The 20,940-nt window shown below is 37.6% G+C and overlaps 1 protein-coding gene across 6 annotated transcripts in view; it reads right to left on the bottom strand.

The window, feature by feature from the left end:
- Positions 1 to 20,940, bottom strand: part of LOC104611806 (ADP-ribosylation factor GTPase-activating protein AGD4-like) — a 110,695-nt gene continuing 89,755 nt past the window's right edge. For all 6 annotated transcript variants that reach the window (XM_010279032.3, XM_010279030.3, XM_088902903.1 and 3 more), the window contains 3 exons: positions 7,298 to 7,758; positions 6,963 to 7,100; positions 1 to 492 (listed from right to left, as the gene is read on the bottom strand). In XM_010279032.3, the coding sequence (XP_010277334.1) occupies positions 6,986 to 7,100; positions 7,298 to 7,758 (576 nt within the window). In that variant the 3' untranslated portion in view covers positions 1 to 492; positions 6,963 to 6,985. The remainder of the gene's footprint in view (positions 493 to 6,962; positions 7,101 to 7,297; positions 7,759 to 20,940) is intronic.

The raw sequence follows: 20,940 nt of genomic DNA, 5'->3' as shown, positions 1-20,940 counted from the left end.
TATGTTAAACAAGTCCATTGGGTGCTTTACCAGAATCTTCCAACATTGATTGCTTGATGATGTACATCAACTGATCATACATTCTGATGTACAGATACCAAATCTAGCTTGATATTTATATCCATACAGAAGGACAATCTTTAAGGTAACAAGATTTGTAATATGGTATGATATAATGCTAATCTATTGAACAAATGAAAACAATAGAACATCAAAAAGCAACGTCGATGAAAAGTCTATCATCTGGTCCCTCGCTTCATGTGTTTGAATTTCCAGATGGCAATTAATAATTAAAGGCGATTGACAAGGGGCATTGATGGGCTGCTTTAAGCCACAAATCTGTATCTTGCTAGTCAAGCTTTTGGATGACTGGAAGAACACAAGGTTCGTTGGGCCCGTTGAAAACAAAAAAGTAGCTTAGTCGATCATTATTCAAATAAAAAAGGATTTGAAGGTACAACAGAAAAGGGCATGGCAAATTGTCAGGGGCATCTGCAATAAAAGCAAATAAGAAATTCAGTTAATTTTAGTGAACAAACATAATGTAGATATAGAATATATTATCAGTTCACAGATTAAAGAAAAAAGGAAAAGAAAAAGAAGGTAATTGAGAACATATCCATTCTATTCTTTTAGAGTATATCATCAACCATTTAAATACATTATTCTTGAAAGTCTATTTAGAATATCCTTTACCTCTCTTTATTATTCTCCTTGGTCTTTCTTGTTAAGTGTTACTTAAACAGGGGCATAAGTGTAATTCTCTTTAGTTATATAAAAGATGGGTCGATACCCAGGGAGATGATTGAACCTCTCTTAGCTAAAAACCCTTTTTTCTTTCCACTCTTCCTTTCCCTCCTCTTTTTCTCCTTTTTTCTCCCATCTGAACCTTTTCTTCTTGCTTTTCTCTTATTTTGTAGATCTATTAGCTCTCCAAGTCTAATTACATGGTATCAGAGCACCAACAAATGGACTGGTTGGTCTTTGATGCCATTTGCTCCTATTGCAAGCTCTCTCAATCCATTGAGAGGGATAAAAGAGATGCAAAAGGACCTTAGAGAAGGAGCCTTTCATGCCTCCAGTAGCAAGCTCTCTCAATTCATTGGTTAGTTTCCAAGGCTCTCTAGTTAGCAGTTCAAAGACAGACTGGTTCTTCATGGTGAAGTGATTGTAGTGTTTCTCCATTAGTTGTGTTGAGTAGCTGTTGTGTTGTGGTGTGGCTGAACCTTAGTTATGTGGTTGTAAAAGTGGCAGTTGATTGGGTGAGTGGTAAACCAGTTATTTGAGGTTTTTCAGTGCTGAAAAGTGTAGTGGCTGTCCAACAATGAATGTATAGTGAAGTGACAAATTTTCTGAGTAGTTGATTTCTATTCAGTAGCTGAAGTAGGGTTATGTGATGGCTGCATCTATAAGAGGCTCTAAGTCTGCTATATTGAACCAGACCTAATGAATGCCCAGTTGACCACGGTTAAACTTAATGGTACTAATTATATACCATGGAGCAAGTTGGCTGAAATTTCTTTGATTGGACGAGGACAACTGCAGTACATTACAGAGGATAAACCAAAGGTTGGGTCTAATGGGTATTATAAATGGGTGCAGGACAATGCATAGATTATGAACTCTGTAGAATAGCATGGAAAATCATATCGGTGTTAAACTTATGTTCTTGGATACTGCAAAGGAGATTTTGGAGCATGCTAGACAGCTGCATTTAGGGCAAGATAATGTTACATGAATATATCAGTTGCATCAGGATTTTTTTTTTTTCTATCCTACAGAGTGTGGAGTATTATACAGCCTTAAAGAGCTTCAGGAATGAATTGAATGTGTATCAGCCCCTTACTACTGATTTCAATTCAGGAATGAATTGAATGTGTAGATTTTTGTTTGGATTGAAATCAGAGTTTGAGCCTGTTCAAGCCTGAATTTTGGGTAGAGTGATCTTCCATCGGTCTCTGACACATTCTCCTGCATTAGAATTGGAACAAATTATTTATTTTTTATAGGGTCGGATTGGACAATACCTCGATTTTAGCCTTGCTCAAAGTTAAATAGGGTTCATATTTTTCAACCCAATCTTTAAGGGAAGCTTCAAAAAGAATTTTTTGGGTTGGATTTGATATGAACAATACTTCCCACAGGTGCACTACAGAAAATTTTGCCTGATCTTCATTCTCCCTTATCTCGTGGCCCCACATGAGGAAATTCCTGGTTTTGCCACTAGCCTTGACAATTGCCCATGGACTAGGTGGAGGTAGAAGTATATAAGGTAGAGGAGTCTCTAGGGGTATTAGTCATGGGTTCAGAGGTGGTCATGGTAGTTGTAGAGATGGAGGTAGTATGAGGGCTGGTGGAGCAATGGTGGTGGACAAGCTCGTTAGTGTTCAAATTGAGGCTGTGAAGGACATATGGCTAATTTTCGCTATGACTTATATCACCCACTATCTACTTGGTCCAATCACACTGTAGTTGGAGATGACTTTGGTGATATTACCCCTGCAACTGAGATATCTACTTTAGGAGCTAATAAGAGCAAGGAGCTCATTTCTCTCACCTGTGAGTATGAGCAAGGTTTATAATGTCGATGTTGGTGGAAATGCTGGCCATCCAAATATAGGAAACATGTCGGAAATATCATATGGAAATATTATAAAAATTATAGACATGGTGGAAACATTGTAAAATATGCAAATATAGAATTATATTTTATGAAATGATAAAAGAAGCATAGTCACACCTTTTTAAATTATTATCTTCATCAAAATCATTAAACAAAGCTAAGAAACTAAGGTTATAGACAAAAGAATACACTCTGAAGTTAACCAGTAAATCATACGATTCAATGCTTCATGATATAATGAGTTAAAGCAAAATTTTAACTCATAGAAAATGTAAATGGTTGTAAGAGATCAACCAAATAATCTATTACACAAAACTAAAAACTAATATTTAACTTCATGTTTGAAATGAACATTGAACTAGCTCAAAGTGGTAACCATGTAAGTTAGGTGGACAATAACATTGTTATTTCACATATCTACAATATTTTCACCAACTTGTGTTATAATACCATTTCTTAGACTCCACATAGTACTGGTAATGTTCATTGGGGAATATGTCGGTTCCAGTAAAATTTCATGTTGCTACCCATGGAAGTGGAAATGGAAATATGTTGTGTAAACCATCTGTTGTACTCTAACAAAGTGCTTGTAGTGTTCATTGAGGAAATGTCGATTCTAGTAAAATTTCGTGTTGCTACCCATGGAAATGGAAATATGTTGTGGAAATATTAGGAAAATTGGGGACATTTTAAACCATATGAGAAACTTCATCAGTTTTCTTCTTCATGTACTATTGCCATACCTACTAAACTAGGTACAGCTTGTCTCATCTCTATATCTCAAATCTACACTCTGGATGATTGATTCTAGAGTTTTACATTATATGATTGGGTATTTAGACTTGTTTGTCTATGTTTCCATCTTCTACATCTTAAATAGTTCCCTGTTGCGCAACGAGTTCCACATGAACTGGTAATTGGTGTAGCAGTCCAAGCATCTGCAATCGATTAATGGAGGATTATGGTGGATATTACTGGGTCTCTTGCACTTGTTCTTTTCTTATATCATTGAAGAGGGGTGGAATGTAAGCATCCGCAATCCAAGACCTTGTAGTTTCAAAAGATGGAATGTAAGCCAAAGCTAGAATAGCAGATGGGATAAGATTTAACAGAGAAAAGGCATCCTTACTGGGAGATTAATAAAGAGGAGAGGAAGACAAAAGAGATGGGAATGCCTTACCCTTTATTCCTATTAAGGAGAGTGGTTTTGAATATAGTCATTGTAAAAAGAAATAACCAAATTGGGAAAAAAATATTTCCTCATTCAAAAATTGGTAGCTACACCATGGAAAGCAATTCACAAAATTCTTCTGTAGTTCCTCAGTTGTGTCAAGTATGATGCCTGTTCTGGTAATTCTATTCGGTTTTGGGAGGACATGTGGGCTGGAGATCTCCCTCTAAAAGACCTTTTTCCATCCTTGTACTCTATTTCTTTGTATAAAAAAGAGGTGTTCTAAAAATTCCTTCTGTCGGTTTTAAATTGGTCAGCGTTGTCTTGAGACTTGGGTTTTCGTAGAGGATTAAGGGATGAGGAAGTTGAGTGTTTGTCTAATCTTCTTTGTCTCCTTGATAAGGTTTGGTTGGATCCTTTGAAGCCTGATAAGAGGATTTGGGCCATTCACCCCAATGGGTCTTTTTCTTCTGGCTCCTTTTTCAATTTCCTTTGCCAAACATCCTCTCAACAAAGCTTTCCTTCCAAAGAAGTCTGGTGTAGGCCAATCCCCCCAAGGTTATGGCTTTGTATTGGGAAGTGTGGCATGGTAAACATGATGGATAACTTAAGATGACCCATCCTTTGTATTTCACCAAACTGGTCCATTCTTTGCAGATCTCATGGTGAGGTTGTAATCACCTATTTTTATCATGTAGTGTAACTGTAGAGCTCTGGGTTTGGCTTTTATATTTGTTTGGGTGTAGTTGGGTTATGCCAACAGAAGCAAGCACAATCTTTAACCCTTCTATTTTCTCTTGGCCCCATAAAAGATGAAGGAAAATGTGGAGGTGCGCGTGAGCAGCATTGTTATGGACAGTTTGGGAAGAAAGGAATGCTAGGATCTTCCAGGAAAAGGGAAGAAGCAATCAAGCCTTAAAGGACTGAATTATGTACAGGTCAATGCATTGGTTGAAGACCCTAGAATTGTGTAACCATTTCTGTTTTACTGATTGTGAAAGGACTGGTTATTAGTAGCAAGCTGTTCCTCCTCCAATGTAAGGGTATTGACTGAGTCCCCCTCCTCTTGGTTCTTTGAAGCTGAATTTTGATGGGAGTAGCCAGGGTAACCCGGGTCCCTCTGGGATGGGAGGTGTACTGAGGAATGAGGCTGGAGAGGTTGTCTTACTCTACTCTGGCCCATTAGGTGTTGGGAACTCTATCTGGGCATAGCTGTTAGCTGCAATACAAGGAATACTTCTTGCAAAAGAAGTGGGCGTGGAGCAGCTTCTGATTGAAAGGGGATTCTAAGACAGTGGTGGATTGGTTAAATAATCTGGAGGATGTCACTTGGGGCTACAAAAATGAGTTAAAGAAATTCAAATGACTTACAAGAAATATGTCTATAACAGTACAGTGGGTTGGGAAATCAGCTAATGCATTTGCCGATGTCTTGGCAAACCAAGGGACAAATAGGGAAGCATTGTTCTGGGCGCAACTGTAACTCTTGTTTAACATTAACATCATGTAATCTCTGTTGTAGTTTATGTATTTGCTGTTTGGAGAGGTGGCACCTATTCCCAGGTTAAAAACACTGTTAGAGTTTACCAACTCCAAAGAGAGGCTTGTAGTATGCGTCAGGGGGAGAGGACAGTGGCTATGTACTTCTCTTTACAATCTCTTTGGGAAGAAATTGATCATTTGGAGGCTGTAGAATGGAAGCACCCTGAGAATGGTCAGCAATATAGAAAATATGTGGAAAAGAATAGGTTGTTTGGCTTCCTGGCTGGTGAGCAATAATATATCTCCAATTTGGACACAAAATTCTTCCTTCTTCTTCCATTGGCCTCCGCATGAAAGAACTTTGTTTTCTATCTCCCTCTTTGAGCCATCTATTCCCCGATTTCTTCCTCCGGTTGATTTCCTCTCTCAATAAGATATCCTCAAATTTTTTCTTTAAGGACCATCTAAGCTCTCTGTCTCTTTCCTCAAATAATCCTTGCACCTCCTTATTGCCAACTCTTCAATTTGATCATATACCTCTTGTTTGCTCTCTTTTAATCTCCCAAAATGTAATTCATTCCATTCTTTGATTTTTATTTTCAGCCCTTAAATTGCCTTTTTTAATTCCATTCCTTTCCAGTTAACACTAGGTCTTTCCTCTATCCACCACTCTTCTACTTTTTGAAGAAAACCCAGATAGCCTAACCACATGTTTTCAAATCTGAATGGAATGGAACCCCATTCCAATCTAGGTAATGCCTTTGAAACTAAACCACTTACCACCCCAATGCTCCTCCCAATCCCTAGAGAATAAGAATCTATATAACTTTGAGCAAATAGGATTAAGTTGGAGGTTTGACCACGTTAATCAGTATCACAGGTAAGAAGCATGCCTTAAAGAATTAGAGAAAGGACCCTTTGCCTAATTTAAAAGCTGCTGATCAAACTGATGGGATGCAATTCTATAGCTCTAGCATATTAGATGCTTCTTTGAAATGATTTTTCACAGGCTCATTTCTATCAGGTTTAAAGTTTTATATTAACTTTGAAACACCTAAATAGGCCTTCAAGTCACAGGGGTGGGTTGATGAGGTCCTCAACAAGTGGGTTAAAAAGAATCACTCATTGAAAATAGGTTTCAAGAGGCTCTTGGATCAATGCTGGTGGAGCAATTGGATCATGATTTCTAATGGGAACTAACTTAAAGGCAAGTAAAAAACTGGGTTTTCATTACACTAAGAAGTTTTTAAGAAATCAAAAAAATAGGAATAACGGTGATTCCTTGGAAGCTATTATAGATTCTACCGATTCATCACCTGTTTTACAGCAATCAAAGTATAACAATTTTCTGAAAGAATTCCAAAATGCTGAAAAGGGAAGAAACAAGAGAAAAAAAAGGAAGAGAAGAAAAATAAAATTAAAGCGTTAGTTCAAAAGTTCTGACAAAAAATAAAATTTAACTTATCTAATAACCTTGCATGCCTAATAGCTTATCTTATGCAATAATATCATTTTTAAAATTTCTAATATAAATGAAATAAAAACATAACTAAAATAAGAAGCAAATCAATATAAAAGTGCACAGACAGGAAATTTCCTGGATTTTGCCCATGTAAATATGAAATGATATTTTTTAGCTGCAATAGCAGAAAAGGTAGCAGGACCGGAGCTTCTGGATATACTTACACATTTGGTAGAATAGGACCATTTCACTCGTTACCAGTGAGCAAAATAAAGAGCTCCTCATCAGTTATTGCTCCTATTTCCATTGCTCTTTCCAATGCACTTTGTCCACCACCATCTTCAATTGATGGCCGTGCCCCCCTGATTAACAAACACATCAACATTTGATATAAATAACTGACCATTGATTCCAGACCCATTTATATTATGAAAAGGTTGAATCCTTGTGAAGATATAAAGCTCCCTAGAGTACAGCGTCATCAATATTACATGCGATATACAAAATGAACAGCATGAAGGCCATAGTTTTAGAAGTTTCAAACAGAAATGCATATTACCTTCTGAGTATATATTTTGCAATTGAATTGTATCCTTTAGAAATGCAATGGTGCAAAGGAGTTCTCCCATGGAAGTCCCGCAAATTTATGTCAGCACCAAACTGAAGTAACAACTCAAGCATAACAGGATTCCCAACATGACAAGCCAAATGCAATAGTGAACAGCCCTGTAGACAGTTTTCTGGTCCATGTGAATCTTTAATTCTTTGACATACAGCTGGATCACGACTCATCTCCTCTAGAGATTCACAATCATTCTGTGATTCTGCTTTACTAATGAGGTGACAAAGATCAGCACCATCCACCTCATCATAGATTGTATTGATATTCACATCAGAGACAACAATCATACGATATACTGATTGTAAATTATTAGTCTTAACTGCTTCCCAAATGCGGGTTGCTATTGGAGGATTTCCAGGCTCAGTGGCTTCTTTGACGACTAGCACTTTGTCCACGTACTGCATGAGTGCAACTAAATTCAAATTTGTTTCTTGCACTAACCATTTTTCCATTAAGAAGAAGAATTTTACAAGAACACAAGAAAATCCAAAGCAATACATTAAGAAAAGATTTATCGATGAAATCTATGAAGTACATAACTAAAATAAAACACAAAAGAAAAAATATTATACCTAGAAGAAGAATTCAATAATGTCAGGCAGTTTTATTATTCGTCCAATGAGTATTTAAGTGACCTTAAGAAATAAAGGAAACTAATGGAAGCACATATAGAAAGAAACATGGAATATGCCTAAATCCTACTCAATACTAAGTACACACTTTAGAAAGTCCAAATCCTGTAGTAAACACATGAAATCTATAGGAACAAACATGAAATTATGTTCAAATATTAAGTAATACTAATATATATAGCTACTTAAACAAGAATAAGAAGTAATCATATATCAGTTGTGTGACGTATGTAAGTGAGAAAGCACCTTTGTAGTGTGGAGGACATCCAGGAATATGGCATTTTAAAGATTATTCCCCGAAAGTGCTATTTTATTGGAACTAACCAGGAATATGGTGAGCTGAAGGACTGTGCGTACTTAGTTGTGATGTAGCAGGGTGACCTCTCAATGAGGACTATCTTGGGATTTTGGTTTCTTAAGAGGACTTAGGGGTCATGAATGCAAGGAGGTGATAATTATTTTGAACTTTCTCAATGAGGTTCTCCTTACTATGATGTTTGGAACCAAAAAATATGGGTTTAAATTCTCTTGGTCTTTTGTCATGTGCCTTTGTTTGACGAGCTAACTTATTCGCCCAAAAAATTTTTTGGTCAAAGCTCTTCACTCTTCAGTTTATACCCTTTTCAAAAATACAGTTATTTGTTAGCAAGCTGCTTTAGAGATCATCAACATGTGTGAGATGTACTCTAATGTAGGAGGAAGTCTTGGTGCCTCTCACCACATGTGTGCTTCCTTATCTTCAATAGTAGTGAAGATACAAAAACTACCTTAATCTTTTGCAAGTAAAGATATGAAAATGTTTACAGTGGTATGATGCATTACGGATTATTGGTTGTAATCAAGTTTTATAATCTATGGTATTACTAGCTCTTTAGTTATTCTAGTTCAGTCCATATATAAGACAATGAAGTGGGAGATTCACCCCATGATTTCTCTCTTCTAAATTCATTTTTTCTTTCTTCTCCTTTTCTTCCTTCTCCATTCATTTCTCTTCTTCTACTTCTACACATTTCATAACATTTGCAAGTTGGTACCAGAGAAAGACAGAACCTGTAAGTATTGACACACCACTTGGATCATTGCTGACATCAATAGTTGTATGGATAGCATCATCAGTTGTACAGCAGACCATCATTCCAGTCTGAGAAATTATAGGTTTTGGTAAGGGATGAATTTAGGGTAATTTTCCTACTTGATTCAACATGATCTGAAGAAATCCTGAATATTTTTTATCAATTGTACAGTGGAAAATTCTAAAAGGAAAAACAAATTTGCTTTTCTGTTTGGTATGAATAAATGGAAGTAAATATGTATATGCAATCTGTGATGTTTAATCCTGTTGAAGGCATTTTTTATTCAATATCCAAATAATATTTAATAATTTAATAACCCAAATAAGTGGGTTGACTAGTCTGCTAGCCAAATTATCAAAACTATAAAAAATGAATGGAGTTACATAACTACCCCATTCCTTATTTAAGCTCCTTAAGGGGAAGCTATACACACTCTTCGGGGAAAATTATCTCAAGAGATTCTTAAAAGAAAAGCTAAGATAAAGATAGAAGAAAAGGTAAGTGCTCAAGGGAAGGCAAGGAAGGAAAAGTCTCATTAATACAGGTAGAAAAAGGAAAGTCCTCTCCGTGAATACTTCCTATATATGTCTTCTGCTACGCATCCTTCTTTCAAGAAAAAGGAAAGTCCTCTCCGTGAAATAAACAATCTACAACCAGTTGCCTCTACTTGGTTGATTATGGTCCCTCTTTCAAGACAAAGTTAGGGACTAAACCATCTACAGTCTAATTCTCAAGGGCTGATTACGCATCCCTTCAAATGAAAATGAAGAATAGAGGAATAAAAAACATCTACAATCAAATTTTCAGTTTGATTGACTACAGTTCTTTTTTGTATGAAAAAATCCAAGGATTAAGGCTGTCTACAGTAGGAATTTCATCTGATTGACTATAGCTTATTGTGAAGAAAGGAATGAGAAGGAAATTTTCTTTGTATCAAAAAGAAAAGAGAGAAATGTACTGTTGTATAGTTTCTCAATTGTATTTTCTTTTTCTCTCCTCTCATTCTTGTACACTTGATGTAAAAGAAACACAAATGAAAAGTTCTTTTTAAGTACCTTATTGTTCTTTTCTTTTGTTCTATGCATTCATTTCTCCAAGCCATAATCAAAAGGTGTTCTTTACTTTCTTGTGGAGATGTAATTAAGAGGAACAATCCATATGATTCCCTGAATGGACCTTACCAAAAATAATAGAAACTCAATCACTTGATTGAGTGAATTATGTTGCATGAGAATTTATTAAAATTTTCACACCAACAAATCCATAGCACATTTCTAGAAAGTTGAGTTGATTCTATAATTTTCTGATGATCTTATAAAGTTTTTACCCGATTGAAAGGGGGCTTCTTTCGGGTCAGTTCCATTAAGAAGGTATAGAAAACAAATGAAGTTAATATGATAAGAGGTTCATGTTCCAGCCACAGGTGAAGCTAAGTAATCGGGCAAAACTGTTGTGCAGTTTTAAGTTGGAGTATAGTAGTGTTCTTTTGTTGTAGTTTTTTTATCAGTTGGAGATTTGATAATGGATAGCCAAGTGGCTTAGGCAAGTAGAGACAGTGAAATCTAGCCGTAGGGCTATTTTTGTACTTTTACTTTTCTTTTCTGTATATCTTTCTTTGTATTATCTCTCTCCCGTACATTAAGGGCAGATCTGTCCTTTTACAACTTAATATAAATATTTTCTTTTAGGGTGTCGACTGGCACAAAGTGTCACACCCACCATTCGGCTGTGTTGTCTCTCTCTCTCTCTCTTTCTCAGTTTTTCGATCTGACTCTGACATGGTATCAAAGCAAGTCACGATCTGATTTGCAAGTGACTACTTCCTCATCTCTTTATTATCTGTTATCTAGAGTACTCCCTAACAGTATTTGGGAGGCTCTTGAGTGTTCTTGAATCCTATTTCTGAAGTTGAATTCAATCAGAACTCAACAGACTCTGTTCTTGGTGCTGCGCCACCAGATTTCTCTTTTGGATTGGATCTCCCTCTAGAAGCATCAGATCAGGCTGAAACTTTAGATCTAGTGTCGCCAAGCAGATCTACTGTTTCCAATAGGTTTGGTTTGAATCGGATTGGATCTAGAAGGGTTTTGAGCCACTTCAGAGTTCGGTAGACCCTTACAGTTTCCTTTTCTGGACATTGACTGAAAGGTACTTCTTTATTCTACTGTTTTGAATATTTCTCTCTGTGGTTTTTCTTGCTCTTGTGATTCAATGGCATCAAAAAGAATGGAAATTCTCCCCATCAAGTTTAATGGTACGAACTATGCACTTTGGAAATTCAATTTCCAATTTCATGTGGAGGCGAAAGGTCTCTGGCGATATTTGGATGGATCAGTAGTTAAACCTAATGATTTGGACATCAAGGGTCTTAATCAGTGGAGAATTGATAATGCAAAAATTGCATCATGGATCTTAGGATCCGTTGAAACTGACATTACAATTCCTATGAGAAGATACAAGACTGCCTATGAGATGTATGAGTATCTTGAGAGAGTATATCAGCAATCAAACACCTCAAGATAGTACCAGATAGAGGTTGACATCTTCTCCTATTATCAAGGAGAATGAAAGGTCCAAGAGTACTAATGTTGGGTTTATTAACCTTTGGACCGAATATGAGCTTGTTCACATGGGGAATGATCCTTCAGAATGTTGTGTGAAGTATATGAAGGAACACTTTGATAGAAGAAAGATTATGCACTTCCTAATGCATCTCAGACCTGAATTCGAAGTTGTTAGATCTAATATCCTGAGTCGAGGACCACTTCCTGACTTGGATACTATTCTTGGGGAAATTCTGAGGACTGAAATCAGATTTGCCACACAGACTACTCTGGATGGAAGAAAGGAGTCCAACATTGATACTGTCTTTCTAGCAACAAAACCGACAGGGAAGGACTTTTCTAAAATACAGTACTATGAATGTAAGGAGTTCTGGCATGTTGTTTCTCACTGCAAGAAAAAGAATACATGCACCTACTATAAGCAGGTTGGCCATATTATTATTGAATGCCCCACTCGGCCTCAGAAAAACAGTGGATCAAATTAGAAGAAAGGAAGATACAAGGCTTATCAGACGGGTGTAGATGGATTAGATGCAACATCCTTCATTACTTCTGTGACTGGGTAAAATGACACCTCCGGTAGCATGTCTGAAGAACGAATTCGACAACTCATGTCCTCTTTTATCTCTTCAGCCTTCTCTGCTATGGGCCTGCCTAGTAAGTCTCCTACCTACTGTCACTCACCGAACCATCTATGGTACATTGACTCAGGAGCCTCTAACCATATGACAGGGGCCACTCTTGATCAGTGTCCTAAACCCCATCTCCCCAATAAACACATTGTTACTACTAATGGTGAGAAATTAGATATACTTGGATGTGATGATTTATATTTATCTACTTCTAAGTCATCTTCATTTCATTTGTCCAAAACCCTATTTGTACCTAATCTTACCACCAATTTAATTTCTGTTGGCCAACTTGTAGAGGAAGGTAATAATGTCTCATTTACTTCTGATGGTTGTTTGATATAGGACCGACAAATTGGGGAGGTCAAGGGGAAGGGGTATAGACTGGGAAGACACTTTGCTCTAGAATTTGAAAAGAATAAAATTGTGCCTACTTCTACTTCATGTTTGAATTCTACTACTACTTTTGAATTTGTTAATTGTAATAAAGATTGACAGTTGTGGCATAAACGACTAGGCCATCCTTTCTCTAATTGTAATAAAGACCGCATTACTTGTGGCTTATGTAAGAGTCATATTTTGCCTTTTCCTTCTCATTCTGAACATGCAATAGTCCATTTTTATTTAATACATGGTGATGTTTGGTCGTCTCCAGTTGTCTCACAGATGGGTTTTAAATATTTTGTAACCTTTATTGATGACTGCACTCGTTATCACTTGGGCTTATTTTCTTCGAAAGAAATCTGAAGTGTACTCCATATTTCAGCACTTTCACACCTATGTTACCACTCAATTTGATGTCCGAATTTGTGTGCTACGATCTGATTCAAGGGGAGAGTATATTGATGGGGATTTCCAAAACTACTTAAAACAACAAGGAATTCAAACCCAAAAGTCCTATCCAAGCACCCCACAACAAAACGGGGTTGCAGAAAGGAAAAATGGGCATATCTTGAGTGTAGTCAGAACTCTTCTACAAGATTCCCACGTACCCTCTTGGTTTTGGGTGGAGGCGGCCAGCACTGTTGTGTATCTCATAAATCACCTTCCGCCATCAGTTTTGAACAACTCCTCTCCTTTTCAATCCCTCTTCCACAAATCCCCAGACCTACCCATGCTCAAAGTATTCAGATGTGCTTGTTTTGTCCACCTTCCACCCCATGAACGCACAAAGTAAACTACACAAGCATCTTTGTGCGTCTTTATGGGGTATAGCTCTGAACATAAAGGGTATCTTTGCTATGACCCTTTGGTTCGTCGTCTTCGAATTTCTCGTAATGTAGTTTTTCTTGAAAGTGTGTCTTTTTTTTAACATATTGTGAAATTCCCAGCTCCTGTTTCCTTGCTGCATAGTTTTGATTCTACAAGTACATTGGATACTCCATTGTCACCTCCGCAACAACTTCAGACCTACTTCAGGAAGCAACGACCTTCTTCAGTTTCCATCCCCCCCTCTACTCCGCCTCTAGTTGCTGATCCAGTCACTCCAACTGCCTCAGTAAGTGTTCAAGACCTTCCCTCTGAACCTATTGCTCCTACTTTATGCCATTCCTCTAGAATTTCTTGTCCACTTAACCGTTATGGTTATTCACCAGACCATAGCTCCTTTTCTGCCATTTTATCTACCACAGACATTCCCACATCTTATCAGCAGGCTGTAGCAGAACCACACTGGAAAGATGCAATGGATTCTGAGATTCAAGCTCTTCTGGAGAATGACACCTGGGACCTGGTCAAAGCTCCACTTGAGACATCTCTCATAGGAAGCCAATGGGTCCATTTTGTGAAACTAAAATTTGATGGAAGCCCAGACAGATACAAAGCTAGGCTTGTTGCACAGGGCTACAAACAGGAATATGGGTTAGACTATGAAGAGACTTTTGCTCCTATAGCTAAGATGACCACTATACGACTTTTGATGGTTGTGTCCGCAGTCAAACAATGGACAATTCATCAGATGGATGTCAAGAATGCTTTTCTCCATGGGGAATTGAAAGAGACAGTTTACATGAAGTCTCCTCTGGGATATTGTATACATCCGTAGCTTGTTTGTCATCTAAAGAAGTCACTCTGTGGCCTGAAGCAAGCTCTTACGGCCTGGTTTGAGAAGTTCAAATCTATCATCACTAATGCTGGCTTTATCCAGAGTTCTTCTGATTACTCCTTGTTCACCCTAAGGCGGAAGCAAGGAGTGACGATATTACTCCTTTATGTTGATGATATACTCATTACAAGGGATGACATAAAAGGAATTTCTAGGCAACAACAGTTACTCAGTGAATCCTTCAAGATGAAGAACTTGGGACCGTTGACATATTTCTTGGGCCTTGAAGTGAGCAAAAATCCTCAAGGCTACTTTGTTAATGAACAGAAGTATGCGGCTGATCTGGTTAAACTTGCAAATCTTAGTGGTTCTAAGATTGTGGACACTCCACTAAAACTGAACCTGAAACTCAGGAAAGACGATGGGTCTCCCCTTGAAGATCCTACCCTTTGTCGTCAGCTAGTGGGCAGTTTAATCTATCTCACCATGACTCAGTCAGGCATATCTTATGCAGTTCAGATAGTAAGTCAGTTTGTATCGTCTCCGAGACAACCACATTTATCTGCAATTCAATAAGATATGTACGAGGCACACTGTCACATGGGATATTCTTCTCATCTCCCATTCATCTTATGGCCTATGCGGATGCTAATTGGGCTGGATGCCTTGACACTCGACAGTCCACTACTGGCTGGTATATCTTCCTAGGCAACTCTCTTATCTCATGGAAGTGCAAGAAACAAGCTATTGTGTCCAAATCTTCCATTGAATTGAAGTTGAATACAGGGTTGTCTTCCGTGTGTAGTGAGATCATATGGCTTTGGGCTCTTCTATTTGAAATACTATATGAGCCATCATTGTCTGTTCCTCTTTATGCAAACAATATCAGTGCAATAAAAATTGCATCCAACCCCATCTTCCATGAGCACACCAAACACAGAGAAGTTGATTAACACTTCATTCGCGATCTCCTTCTTGAGGCTACCATATCTCTTCCTCATGTTTCTTCCAGGCTCCAACTAGCAGACTTGTTAACTAAAGCAATGGCACGGGCTCGACATCTATTTCTCATGGACAAACTAATGCTTATTCCAAGGCATCAGTTTGAGGGGGAGTGTAGAGACAGTGAAATCTAGCCGTAGGGCTATTTTTGTACTTTTCTTTTCTGTATATCTTTCTTTGTATTATCTCTCTCCTATACATTAAGGGCAGATCTGTCCTTTTACAACTTAATATAAGTATTTCTTTTAGGGTGTCGACTGACACAAGGTGTCACACCCACCATTCGGCTGTGTTGTCTCTCTCTCTTTCTCTTTCTCAGTTTTTTGATCCGACTCTGACAAGGCGGTATGTCTTGTAAGTTCGAGGGTTTTCAAATATGTTGTGATTTTAGGGTACCTCTCTCTTGTACATTAAGGGCAGATCTGTCCTTTTACAACTTAATATAAATATTTCTTTTAGGGTGTTGACTGGCACAAGGTGTCACCCACCATTCGGCCGTGTTGTCTCTCTCTCTTTCTCTTTCTCAGTTTTTCAATCTAACTCTAACAAGGCAGTATGTCTTGTAAGTTCGAGAGTTTTCAAATATGTTGTGATTTTAGAGTATTTTCTTCTTCTGGTTTGGATTTATTTCTCTATTTTGGCTTTGGGAAGGTTAGCCTGAAGCTTTGAGGATGTGGGTGATACCTTATCACCTTTCTTGTAATGTCTTTCTTTCCTTGATAAATTTTCTTTTTTATTTACTAACAAAAAAGAGAGAATAGATATGCAACAAAAATCCCTCATAGATCATATTACCTTGGTGTCAACTACCAAAATGGTATAGGAAGGAAATTCACGATGAAGACTAGAAAGAGATTATATGTGATCACTCTACAAGAAGCCACAACATAATAGGCAGAAGTGCAGAAAACCCAATTTCTAATTGAGACCAACCAAATTTAGTGTAGGAAAGATTCTGCTAAAAGTAGTACTACATCTGCAACTTGCTTCTACCACTGGATACCAACCCTACTACTACTGGAGTCATTACTCCTAAGATATTAAGAATTACTAGGAATGCTGGAACTTTTGAGCAAAATTCTAATCCAGAGGAGGTGGTAATCAATTGTGCGGTTGACATGTTAAGAGCGTGGTTGTCTAGTTTCAATGGTAACGGATTTTCCTCTTTTTTAAACATAGATTTTTTTTTAGGGTCCTTAAAAGAATGTTAACGGAAACGGGTTTTCCTCTTTTTTTCAATGGTAACGGATTTTTACCTTTCGCAAAAAAAAAACTATGACTTGGAATCAAATCCTACTACCACCAGGATTGGGGGGGCTTGTGGGTATGGGGAACAAGCTAGCCCCCATTGTGTATGTAGCCCCATTAAGCACAAAAAAAAGGGATATGCTTCGCCTTCTGTTACCCATACCAAGTCAGGTATCTATCTATAGCATGTTCATCTAGTTCATCCAATGGATCATATGACCATAGGACCTAGAGTATATGATTTTTGTATCTTCTCTCTTCCATTCTTATCATTTGTCTTCTAGTAGGGAAAGCATCGTGCTTTCCAGATAAGTGGTTGTAAGTGGGTGTTTACAGTAAAACCATTGTGCTAATGAGTCTATTGAGAGGTATAAGGCGAGAATAGTTGCTAAAGGGTTCTCTTAGACACATGGTGTGACTATAATGAAACTTTTGCACCTATTGCGAAGATGAACTCCATCCGGGTACTCTTATCTCTTGCTGTGAATTTCTCTTGGCCTCTTAATCAACTATATGTGAAAAAATGCTTTTTTGAAGGGTGACCTTGATGAGGAAGTGTATATGGTTCAGCCTCCTTAATAATTATTCATAGTTTTCATAAAAAAAGTATAAAGTTCATATTAAAGTATAGAAAATCAATATTATACAGTTTCATACTGAATACAATACTTTACCATTAAAAAAATCAACATATTCATGAGAAGAAAAAGAAGGAAAATAAAATTCGAAAAATAAGGAGGCTGAACCCTTATTTTTGTTATAGGAAAAGAGGAAAAGAAAAGGTATTGGTAGTAGTAGTAGTAGTAGTAAAAGAAAAATGTGCTAATTAGATATATATGGAAGAAGAAAATGTGCTGGTTAGATAAAATTTTAAGTTCTTCCTTACTTATTGGTTTAGGTTTTGATGTCTTTGAGCGTTCAATACAGCATTTAGCAAAGTTTGTGTTGATTAAACCCTAATAAATAAGAAAATAATAAAAAGAAATTAGTATATAAACACACAAAATGATTAATTTAGTTTAATAATGTCTATTTTATAATTATAATCTCAAAAAAGAAAAATTTTATAATACAAAATAAAAAAACTGCTTGGCAATTAGACAAGGCGAGCCTCAAAGGGCACCTTGTCGCCTAGGTGTTGCCTTGACAACTATGGTTTCAAGTGCAAGGTAGTGAGGACAAAGTTTGTTGGTTGAAGAAATCTTTATATGGGCTGAAACAATACCCTCAGGCTTGGTTTGAGAAGTTTAATTGTACTGTCCACCTAATTGGTTTTGAGCAGTGCCAGGCTGATCATACATTGTTTGTGAAAAGAAAAGGTGAGTTGGCTGTTATTCTCATTGTGTATGTGGGTGATGTGTAATCACAAGAAACTGGGAGGAAGAAATTCCTAGCTTCACAGTTTGAAGTTAAGATTTCGGTCCTTTGAAATATGTTCTTGGAATGAAGTTGCTCGATCTGACAAGGGTATATTCATCTCCCAACGAAGTTATATCCTTGATTTGTTGAAGGACACTGGAAAGCTAGGGTGTAAACCAGCTAACTCCCCCTATGGATCCAATTCATAAACTTGGAAGTTGTGAGGAGGAGATGGTTTTCAAACCTTCATTAATACTAAAGCCACATTGGAATGTTGTTACATCTTTCCATTACATGACCAGATATTACCTTTGCTATAAGTGTTCTGAGTCAGTATATGCACTCACCTAAACCTACTAATTTCAAGGCTGTCTAAAAAGACACCCAGGTAGGGGTCTCCTCTTCACTAAACATGCTCATATGAGGGTGGACGGATACATGGATGCTAACTGGGCTGACTTTATTGATAATAGGAGATCTACTACGGATTATTATACTTTTGTAGGAGGAAATCTTGTCGCCTGGAGAAAAATCAGTTTGTAGTGGCAAAGTCAAGTGCAAAAGCTGAGTATAAAGATATTTCTCAGGGTGTTGCCAAATTGTTATAGTTAAAAAATCTCCTTACTGAGCTAGGTATGTGGAAGGCAGATGCTATGTCATTGTACTGTGATAATGAGGCTGCTATTAGTATTACTCATAACCCGGTTCTCCATGAGCGGGCCAAAAACATTGAAAGTGACAAGCACTTCATTCAGGAAAAAAGTGGAAAGGGGTAAAATTTGTATACCATTTGTTGAATCAAGAGATCAAGTGGCCGATGTATTTACAAAAGGATTAAACTCCGTGCAACATGAAGTGTTATGTATCAAGTTGGTTATGTATGATATCTACAACCCAACTTGGGGGAGGGTGTTTTTTATATATGTTCATGGCACTAAGGTTTTTCTTGTAACTAGTCTTATTTCAAGGGGCTACTTTGTAGTTATGATTATTGCTAATATATTAGGGTGAAGTGGGTGCATCCATTAACCCAATTCCATGATTGATTATTCCTTCTTTCTTCCTCTCTTCTCTCTTGATTATTCCATGACTAATTACAAAAGGTGTAGAGTCCAATATACTTATCTCGATGTTGAGTCTCCTCCTTTCCCAAATAACAGAAAAATTCACTCCTTGAATGAAGGATGCCGGCATCCTTCATAGGTCTTTTCTGTGATCGATGTGTAAACTGTATTATATTAATGCTTGATTTTTTTCCAGGCTGACATTCAATCTGATTACTTGTTCATCAATGGAGTCCTTTTATAGATGAAAACATCGTTCAAAGAGAAAAAATAAACTCCCAAATAATCACCATACCACACTGTGTTGATAGCAGATAGAAAAGCCTCTCAGGGTATGAAACCTCACATGCTTCTGATAGTGTAAATCGATTTGCTCCATTTTTGTTTCCTGGAGAAGACATGCAGACATGCAGAGAAGACCATCTACAGCACCTGTAATAAGTGAGCTGTTACAAGGTGATGGGCTAGAAGGGCTAGATGCAGACTGGAAAGGGCATTGGCTTAGGTAGTAACAAATGATTTAAGTGCTCATAATTTAACAATGCATATGGAACTGAACAGAACAGAATGGCAAAATGGGATTCATGTAGCCGACAAGGATTACGTTGATGCTGATGTTCCTGGGAAAATAGCGATGTCAGGATTCCATTTCTTCACGGTAGTGCTGGTCATAGTTCTGTCTCCTACCTGATCCCCCTCCTTGAATAATCCAAGAATTAACATTGGAGTTACCAATTGCTTTATTTCCTGCTTCTTCTAACTGCTTCTTGGCACACTACCGGCATTGTTACTGAGACCTTAAATAACTTTTCCTCAATTTTCTTTTACCTTGTACCATATCTATAATTTATATACCCTCAGCCAACCATTTTCTTTTTTTTTATAATTGAATAATTTTATTAATCAGCAATAGACAATAGTACGAAGTCCCCAAGGAAAGGCACAAGTTGCAACCTCTCCGGGCTAGTTAAGTACAGATTTCCAAATTGATAACAACTTACATAGAAGCATAAAAAAGATCTTCCCTAGAAACCCCCTGTTTGGCTAAAGCATCAGCCAAAGAATTAGCAGACCTACTAACCCATTTTACCTCAACTCTCATATTGCTGGTTAACCACTTTACTTTTTTGACGAGATCTTTGTAGGCCCAAATGGTGGTATCCAAGTTTAGGAGCCACCTTGTTACCACCTGAGAGTCCCCTTCAACTAGGAGATGCTCCACCCCAAGCTGGTTGGCAATCTGAATTCCTTGTACTGCAGCAAGGATTTCTGCCCTTGTGGAATCCCCCACTCCCACTGGTCCTGAGAATAGGGAAATTATGTTGTTGTCCTTATTTCTCAGGATATCCCCTATAACTGGAGGCCCGGGGTTGCCCGGGGTTGCCTTGGCTGCTTCCATCAAAGTTCAGTTTGATGACACCTTCCAAAGGCGGAATCCATTCTAACAGAATTCTATCCTTCTTTGTCGAAGTGTTAACTATTACTATCCAATTCCTCCACAAATCATCAAAGGAGAAGTCATCAAATATATCCACAGTTTTCAGCCAATGGATTGCTCTTGTTAGGATACAATCCTTCATTTCATCTAACCCTCTTTCCTTCTCTAAGAAAATTCTTGCATTCCTTTCCTCCCAAAGAGTCCACAGAGTGGCTGCCCTAACACATTTCCACATGACCTTACCTCTTCTAGTGTGCCAACCAAAGACAGATGGGTTGAATAACAAGCTTAAATCAGAAGGCATAGACCACCTACCTCCAAATAAACAAAGGCTCCACCTCCATATAGCTGTAGCAAAGGAACAGGAGATCAGCAAATGGACACAGTCCTCATTCTCGGCCTTACACAAGGAATACCAATTTGGGGAAAGACAAAGCAAGGGTCTCTTTTTCTGTAAGTTTTCCAAAGTATTGATCTTCCCATAGAAGACTTCCAAGCAGAATATAGCAATTTTTGGGGGAATAGGT

Source organism: Nelumbo nucifera, chromosome 4 (genome assembly GCF_055504915.1).
Source record: "Nelumbo nucifera cultivar China Antique chromosome 4, China Antique-T2T, whole genome shotgun sequence".
In the NCBI taxonomy this organism is placed as follows: Eukaryota; Viridiplantae; Streptophyta; class Magnoliopsida; order Proteales; family Nelumbonaceae; genus Nelumbo; species Nelumbo nucifera.
The sequence above is the reverse complement of the archived record's forward strand: the minus strand, read 5'-3'. Positions and strand labels throughout refer to the sequence as shown.